The sequence below is a fragment of the Papilio xuthus genome, unplaced genomic scaffold, assembly GCF_000836235.2.
Source record: "Papilio xuthus unplaced genomic scaffold, Pxut_1.1 DF826115.1, whole genome shotgun sequence".
Lineage (NCBI taxonomy): Eukaryota > Metazoa > Arthropoda > Insecta > Lepidoptera > Papilionidae > Papilio > Papilio xuthus.
In genome coordinates, this window is record NW_013532534.1 from 104431 (window position 1) to 113782 (window position 9352).

The 9352-nt window shown below is 34.9% G+C and overlaps 1 protein-coding gene across 1 annotated transcript; it reads left to right on the plus strand.

Annotated features, from left to right (window-relative positions):
• The first annotated feature begins 1212 nt into the window (after window positions 1–1212).
• On the plus strand, window positions 1213–8684 carry LOC106123211 (uncharacterized). Its single transcript, XM_013319443.1, has 4 exons — window positions 1213–1329; window positions 1405–2139; window positions 2225–2465; window positions 8498–8684. The coding sequence occupies exons 1-4, from the start codon at window positions 1224–1226 to the stop codon at window positions 8682–8684; spliced, it is 1269 nt and encodes a 422-aa protein (XP_013174897.1). The 5' UTR covers window positions 1213–1223.
• The last annotated feature ends 668 nt before the right edge of the window (window positions 8685–9352 follow it).

A 9352-nucleotide genomic window follows, 5' to 3' on the forward strand; every position in this document is an offset into this window, starting at 1 on the left:
GGTTGACAAAGTCTGCTTGGGATGAAGAAGTACCAAATAAAATAAAATTACTGTGGACATCCTTCTCAAACTCGCTATCACATCTTAATAATTTAAAGATCCCTCGTTGGGTCTTGTCTAATAACGCATGTTCATATGAACTTCATATTTTTACAGATGCTTCGGAACAGGCGTACGGGTCTTGTGTTTACGTGCGTTCGATAGACGAGCGAAATCAAGTAAAGGTTAGATTATTAATGTCTAAAAATCGAGTAGCACCGATCAAACCTACAACTATTCCGCGGCTAGAGCTTTGTGGGGCATTACTAGGATCTAGACTTTACGTTAAGGTCATAAACGCTCTTCGATTACCGATTACAAGGTGCCGATTTTGGTGCGATTCAACTATTGTTTTACACTGGTTATCTATGCCATCACATTCATTAGAGCCGTTTGTGCGCAACCGCGTTCATGAGATACAAGAGAGTACTGCTGACCACACCTGGAGGTACGTGTCGTCTAGGGACAATCCAGCTGATCTAGTATCTCGAGGCGTGAAGGCTAATAACATTGGGGAATGTTCGTTGTGGTGGTCGGGCCCTGAGTTTCTGGTAAAGTCCGAAAGTGAGTGGCCAAAGATGCCATCTTCCGAATCCACTTGCCATTACAACGCATCACAACTATTAACTCCAGCTGGATTGAATCGCGAGTCAGGTTTTCGATCTTTAATAAATAAATTTTCTAAATTCAATCGTCTTATAAGAGTAATGTCATATGTGCAACGTTTTGTATATAATCTTAAAAACAAAAATAAACAAACCGGTTTACCTACTAAGGATGAATTAGATCAAGCCTTAAAAAGCGTAATGCAGAACGCTCAAATTGATATGTTTCCCGACGAATACGTTTTGTTAAAAAAGGGTAAATCGTTACCTCGTAAGAATAGACTTTCGTCTTTGAGTCCGTTCATAGACGGCGACGGTATCATACGTGGAGGCGGAAGGCTTGAAAACTCATCTTACGAATATAATATAAAACATCCTATTTTGCTGTGTAGTAAACATCACGTTACTAAAATGTTATTTCAGAAATATCACATAGATTTATTGCACGCAGGACCTCAACTGCTCTTAGCAAATATACGTCAATTATATTGGCCCTTAGGGGGCAGAAATCTTTCTAGAATAATCGTAAGAAATTGCTTAAGATGTTTCAGGTATAAAAATACAACTATACAACCTGTCATGGGACAATTACCAATTTCTCGAACCAACTTAGAATTTCCATTTTTACATTGCAGTGTCGACTATGCCGGACCTATACTGATAGCTGACCGGAAAGGACGAGGGTGTAAGCTTATAAAATCGTATGTGTGTATTTTTGTTTGCCTTGCAGTCAAGGCTGTGCATATTGAGCTTGTTACAGATCTGTCTAAGGAAGGCTACATGTCAGCCTTGAACCGTTTCGTGGCTCGTCGGGGCAAACCTCAGTCCATCCTGTCAGACAATGCAACGAACTTTGTCGGAGTTTCCAACGAGTTGGAACAATTTTTGCAGACTTCAAACCTCCCTTCGGAGGTCGCTCAGCAGGGTATTAAATTTTCCTTTGCCCCTCCATATTCTCCACATTTCAACGGCATTGCTGAAGCAGCGGTTCGTTCGACAAAATATCATCTTAGGCGCTTGATGCAAATGACTCACTTTACATATGAGGAACTTACCACTTGTCTAACTCAAATTGAAGCCGTTTTGAATTCCCGTCCACTCACCCCTCTCTCATCTGATCCCACTGACCTATCTGCTCTTACTCCTTCCCATTTCTTAATCGGACGATCTCTTTTATCTGTACCTTATCCACAGGTGACAAACATGAAGGTCGAGCAATTGCAACGTTACGAAAGAATCAATTATATGAAGCAACATTTTTGGAAGCGATTTTCTAAAGAATACGTCTCTTTACTTCAAACTAAGACTAAATGGTTCCATTCAACAGGAAATCTATCTGTGGGGACTCTTGTACTATTGAAGGAAGCAGGTCAACCTCCCCTACTGTGGCCATTGGGACGAGTCACCAAAATTTACCCTGGCGTCGATGGCGATTCAAGAGTGGCAGAACTGAAGATGAAAGGGAGAACTGTTCTGCGAAGCTACAAAAACATCTGTCCGCTTCCCTTGGACTAGAATCTTCTCACCACTCTTACATCATGACTCTTGCCTTACAACCACTTTCGTCTGTTTATCCACAGCCATGGGCCCATCACTCTGCTTCTTTGAACAAAGATGTTCAACCCGGGGAGGATGTTCGCGCCTGAGGTGCGGGCAACACCACTACCGGTGCGAACCGACGTGCGGTGGCACGAAACGTCATTTTGAACTTCCGCTTTCGACCGCCGATGCATACGCGCAACGATCAATTTGTCTATTTGCAACTCTGTATTTATCGCTTATTAAACCATTACAACCAAATACTTGTGTTTGGCCTAAACAGCTATTATTTTTTATCAGGAGCTTTATATCTAATAAGATATGTTTATCATGTAAATTAATGATATTAATTGTTTGCCTACTTCAAATTTATCTGTGGTAAATCTTAAATTTCCGTCTAAAGTGGTACTATATTCATTATGTTAAAACTAAATGTAATTCATGTTATTTGTAATTTTGTTAAATTGTATAGGCGTTATAAACAAATATTACATTTAAAATTTATTTTTAATATACAAAATTATCATCGATTCAAAATAATCAGTTTAATATCAAAAGCGTTAAGTTATTAAGTGGCAAGACGTTGTAGTGCTTAATATTGTTTTGTTCATCGTCTTGAGAGCGCGATGCAATCCAAGTTGCTAAAATCGTTCCCGTTGCCATAACTTAGCGGATGCATTAAGTATTCAGCTTTTGAACCGGTCATAATTTGATCTCAGCATCTTCTTGCATACAACGCGTTTCTAGACAAGTTTCTCATTCGCATAAATTTATGAAGTTATATTCTGTAAAACAACAAACAAGATAAGTTAAATAAAATCATAATACACGTTTACATATCCATTATATATGAAGATGGTTTAACACTTTTTATTTGCGAAATCTTCATCATCCAATCCTCTCCACTCCAACCTCCTTTCTAATGTAGCCGTTTGTGGTCTTAATGATTCGTAAAGAGTTTTAAAGAGTTGTTAATCGATTATATATATATATATATATATCTTATAATATATATAAAATTCTCGTGTCACAATTTTCATGAACTCATGAAATTTTGTGAGCATATTGAGTACATCTGAGAATCGGCCAACATCTATTTTTAATCCCGCGCGGACTGAGTGGCGGGCGACAGCTAGTATTATTATAGAATTTAGCATGAGTAGTAGAAAAATCAAAACAGTTAATCGGGATTATTATTTATTAGTTAAATATTATTTCTTTTATATTATAATTCTTCTAAATGTAACTAATTAATAAACGTATTTACGATGTCTTGTTAATAATATAGTTGTATGTATCACGATGTGCGCCAAATGGAAAACTTCTTAAAGTAATCTACTGATTTGAAATGAAGCCAGATTTGGAATTGTATAACAACAACAAAAAGTTTAAAGATTCACTGCAGTCGCCGATTTATCGAAGTCGAAGATCTTAAATTACTTTACTTAGAACTGTCGTCCCGACTTAAACTTATAGACTAGGTCTAGATAAAAACTAATTGAGTATCGGAGTATTCCTTGTATAATAGTATAGTAATATAGTAGTCGGAGTAGGCATTGTGACTAAATAATATGAAAAACAACATCGAACAAAGAAGTTACATAAAGAAAGAAAATAAAAACTGTAATATAAACACATAAAAGACTTCCTAATATCGTAGCTTCGGAAATAACAATTGATGTACAAGAACTATCATACTCTGCTATCTACCCTGACACGTGTTCCGCTTAATGATACCGGCTTAATGCATCACCCCTTGTGTTATTTGAGGATTAGCTGAAGACCAACTTCTCTCGATGAGTTGTCTCTTGTGTTGTCTAAAAATACCAACATCATTGTACAGGGATTAAAAAAAAAACCTTTATTCGAAGAGAAATGTGTTAATATTGTAGAACATGAATAGCAAAAAGACATTGAAACTGATCTGCCATTACTGAATTCAAAAATTTTTTTTTTCTTTTTTCTTAGATTAAATGGCAGCTAAACTGTTAAAACTCCTTGAACAATTATTGTTTTAATTTCATCGTCTATTTAAGCAGATCCTATTTTGATGAAGTGATTAATTTAATCGTAAAATTAAAGTGTAAGTTTACTAAATATAAATAATTTTATTTATATTATCGTATTTTCCTGTCTAATAGAGTAATGCAGCTCAAGTGTTCGTAGATTGACATGCGATTGGTATTGTGGATGGAGAGTTGCATAGAATTATTGAATCAAAACGTAGATATAAAACCTACTATACATTCAATTTTCTTTTAAGCATTGAATAGTTTTCCGTAGATTCAACACTTCTATATTAGTAAGTTTCTCTTTAATTGTTAAAAATAATAAATATATTATGAACCCATTGCATCTTAAAGAAATTTAATTTCAATTAGAAACTTATTTTTCCTTGTATTTGCGGAGGACGTAACATTTTATATTCTTTGAACTTGTAACACTTATACATAATACTGACTAGTATGGCTGAGCAGAAATTAATTCAAGTAATGGGGGAGGAATTAATTTGTAGACAAAAGCCCTTTAACCTAAGGTGTTTTATATACACGTGTCCTTCGCTTTATAATGTTCAAGTCTCAAGAACTCTCTAGTTGACACCACGGTTTCATAGGTTCAATCGCAATACATAAACATCTCAATAAAAGACATATAAGCGAATGTTATGGAAATCAATGGACTGGTCTTTGTCAAGCGAGTTTCGAGAAACTAGTCTACGCCTTCGTAGCCTTTGCTACGTATTAATCTTAATATCCTGAATGTGAAATGGTGTAAGCGTTATTCATTTTAAGAGTTAAATTAGGAACAATTCAAATATCATCGCCAACGTGTGCTACGAATCTGGCATAAACCGTCGCTTATTTATTTAGTTAAAGTAAAATACAGATGATAAACTATTTTTTATCTTTCTCTTAATAAATTAAAAGTTATAGATATGTATTTTGGTATTATATAAACCGGAGTATATAACTGAAACTTGCCATTTAAAAAAGTTTTGTAATGACGAAGTCTGATTGCTCAACCTACCATTTACTTGTTTTGCAAAGAAATTCTAAAGTTTGCAATTCAACCACAAAGTTCAACTTTTTTCTCCTTCCGTCTTGTCGCCGGAATACTTTTTCCTTGGCAAGTAAAAATAACACTCTTGCTCATTAATTTTCAAGTCGCAGTTTTGCAATACATTTCTTTTTCTTGCTTATTCTTTTTGTTAAAAGTTTTTTGTAAAAGATAATGTTTAAGTAGAAAATTAAGAGGGTAATAAAAAACTTTGGCTTTTTGTCTTTGAAATAATAAAGTCTGATCGCCATCGCTACACTTCTCTTAAAGAGTCAACATAGTAAAAAAAAATAAGTCTATGGTATTCATTGGATTGCATTGAATGACACACATGTAGAAGTACTTAGTTCTTTGTAATATTTTTATACATAACTAACGGTTTCCCGCGGCTTCGTCACCGCGAAATTAAAAATAAAGTAGTCTATAATATTCCTTAGCTTCCTTCCCTTCAAAATTTAAACAATATCGGAGATTACCTCGAACAAACGCGACCTTACGGACAGGCAGACAAAAAATTACAAAAATGGTTTATCGTTTTCAATAATCCAAATACATCATGTTTTATATTTCTATGTTACATATAAACACTCCAATTTTATTATATTTAATTAATAATTAATAGATATCGATTCAATTAAATATTGTTTGAGTCGTGCACGCCGCATGTTTCACTTAGGAGTTTGCTGGTAAATGATTTCCATAGTCGATGCTCAGTCAATGCTTCGTCGCTATAATGTATTCCGCCTTTGAACCAGCAATAATTTAATTGGATCTCCTCCGTGTATGGTCGCAATAGCTTATCCGAGTTTCGAGCTTGTCCACTTTCAATGGAGGAAGTTTGCCAACTAATATACTGAGAGTTTGGTCGCGTAAACGTTTATGTTGTCAGAAATCATGCACTAATGTGGTTATATGTAATACCGAGTATACCAAGACTTATTTAAGATAAGATAAATTTTATTACTTTTATAGCATAGTCCTTAAACTTAATGGTATTCGTCATAAATAAATTCCATTTGGTAAGGAATTTACGTTTGCTAAGTAATCAAATTAAATTAAAAAAAAATAGCTGTAACCTGCGATTCAGTCCGCGCGGAGATAAAAAAACATAATTAGTAGGCTATGTTTTTTCCAGACTATGTCCTATATGTATGCTCAAACGAACATATATCCATCCAAACATATGTATTTACAATATGAGTAAGATTTAAGTAGCGATCGCGTCAAAATGGTCGCAGGGTCACTTATTTAACGTTGACATGATATAGAAACATCTTATTTCTTTCTTTTCTTTATTTTCTTCACGTTAGATTGTATAAGGTAATCTGCAATTTATTCTTAACTAACATGTCTTTACTATTGAAATATCTCTATTTAAGCCACGCTATAAATACATTATGTTTTGTTACTCAATGTTTCCACATTATTAAAAGCAGCTATTTGTTACAACTGGTAAAAGGATATTTAGAACTGTTTGCCAACTATTGTTTCGTAAAGTTATTCTTATTTGAAATTGCGCCAGGTTTTCGATTGGTTAGCAAATAAATGGATTTTAAATATATTGTAGACATTGGAGGTAAACTATTGGAAAGATATTAAATGTACGATATTTATAATAAACTAACTGTCGCCCGCAACTGCGTTCATGCGGAATTATACAAAAACCTAATTAGCACTCAATGTGTTTCTACAGACAATGCGCTACATTTATGCCAAATTTCAAAGATATTTATCCAGCCGTTCTGGAGATATCCTCAAACAAATAGGCATCAATCCATCCTTCTATTAGAAGCGGGTCCAATCCATCTATTCCTCCTATATTAGAGGATCGTCTCAGATACTTGGTGACCAAGATCAGTCTGAAAAGACTGCAACGACGAAGAAGAGGAATTAGTAAAATTATAATCATAGTTGTGCCATACTATTTATTTACCAAGAAATAATGCCGTGCTTTTATCGAATGAATTGCTGAAGTTTACTTAAGCATATGTTAGAAAAGGTAATAATTAGTTTTCGCAATACAATTATTGTAATAAAATAATCCAATAATTGTTAATTAGGAATAAAATCACTATTGTTACAGTTCTATAAAGTCAAACAAAGCAACAATTTTATGACATTAATTAGAAAACTTTCCGGTGACAATAAAAAGAAACAGCCAAGATAATTTACACGAATCCGTTAATTTCTTTTATTCAGAATACATTCTTTAATTGCCATAAAACAAAAAAAAGAAACATTGTCATTTCTATTTCATAACCTCAAAAATCGTATATTACGAATCGTGTTTTCTTTTCTGTTTTATCAATGTCGACTATGTTAAAACTATATCTTTGAGTAAAGTCTATTCTATATATTGAAAAATTAGCTGTCGCCCGCGACTCCGTCCGTGCGGTATTAAAAAACTTAGTTACATATGTGTTCTTTCAGACTATGCTCGATATGTATGCCTAACTTCATCGTGATCCGTTGAGCCATTTTGGAAATACGGTCCAACAATCATCCATCCATTTAAGCAATCGCACTTATAAGTAAGATTAATATGTTATTTAACTTAATGTTATGACCCATTCTAATTTATTTATTTAAATAATTAGGCAGCTTATTCTGGAATGTTTAAAGGGATGAGATTTAAATCCTCTTCAATATATGATATTTAATAATATTTAACAATTCCGTTTGATAAATTATTTTAAACGTAAAATGGGAAAATCTAAGTGATTTAGTTGGCACCGGAAATTTACAGTGGGACTTTCACAGTTCAGAAGCATATTGAATCGGAAATTCATTTCGAAATACGTATTAGTGCTCAGCGTGAATACGTACAAAATTCACAGCGAGTACGAGTGAGTTTAAAATAGGGATTTACAAAAAAAAACCTTTTTATTTATATTTTAAACTTAGTAAATTATTATGAATAAAATAGTTGTAAATATTGTATTATATAAAAGTCTACTAAGGTCAGTAGATAAAGGCTTTATATTATATTATAAAATATACTATCACAGTTTTTAATTAACTTCCAAGTTCTATTTTTTTAAATACGTTAATTACCATTGAAAAAAATTGTGCGAAACCTGGAAGGTGACAAAAGCTACAAAGCAGCGGGTCCAAGTCTTCATCAATCGCTGTCTCCGACAGATCCTAGGGATCTTCTGGCCAGATACAATCTGCAACGAAGAACTCCTGGCACGTAGTAGAGAGCAGCCGATTGGTCAGCAAATTAAACGCCGCAAGTGGTCATGGTGGATTCCCAGGGAGGCCCTGGAGTGGCTCCCGCTAAGAACAAGAAGACGTGGCCGTCCTAAACAAACTTGGCGGCGATCAATAGCTGCCGAAATGAAGGCGATTGGGCTGACATGGCCCGAGACCAAGCGCAGATTCCAGGATAGAGCGAACTGGCGGCGCACTGTGGACGCCCTCTGCCCCACTGCGGGGACATAGGACTTAGACTTAACTAACAAGGACAAAATTTTAACATGAAGTTCGATATAAAATCTACATTCTGTATGCAAATTGGATCAAAATAAAACTTGTAATGTTAAGAAACTGAAATCTACATAACGACATCAGTAAAAGGATAATCCCTTGTAAGGGTCATCCCTCCGGTGCCACTGACAGACAAATAAAAATGGCTAAACGGACCCGTTCCTTCGTCAGCGTATTTGCTCACCCCAGAGGGTATTTGCTTCTTTCTCAACCGTTAAACCAACACCCGAGGGTAAGAATCGAAGCAGACATCTTTGAAAAATTTATTGTCAAACAAGTGCCGATTGCATAAGTAAATAAATGAATTTGTTTAAATTAATGTAACTAAAAGAGCATCGGTGGCTCAGGAGTTTAAGCACTTGACTAGTGATCTACAGGTCTTAGGTGCGAATCCCGCCATGTATTTTTCGATTAACATATGTACATTTATCCGACGCTTATCGTGATGCAACCTGCACATATCTGAGAAGAAGTTCAGAGATATGTGTGAAGTCAACCAACCCGCATTGGGCCAGCGTGGTTGACTATGGCCTAGTCACTTCTAACTTAGGGTAGGCTCCGAGCCCCTCAGGGGGAACATATAGTGAGCTGATGATTCCGTATTGTCGAATTAAGAATTTTCA

Excerpts from the sequence above, each read along its gene's own strand:
- LOC106123211 (XM_013319443.1), top strand. The coding sequence starts at position 1,224 with ATGGGACAATTACCAATTTCTCGAACCAACTTAGAATTTCCATTTTTA. Across the intron at positions 1,330-1,404 it reads TGACCGGAAAGGACGAGGGT|ATCTGTCTAAGGAAGGCTAC; the intron begins GTAAGCTTATAA and ends AGCTTGTTACAG. Across the intron at positions 2,466-8,497 it reads ACTTGTGTTTGGCCTAAACA|GGAGGCCCTGGAGTGGCTCC; the intron begins GCTATTATTTTT and ends GTGGATTCCCAG.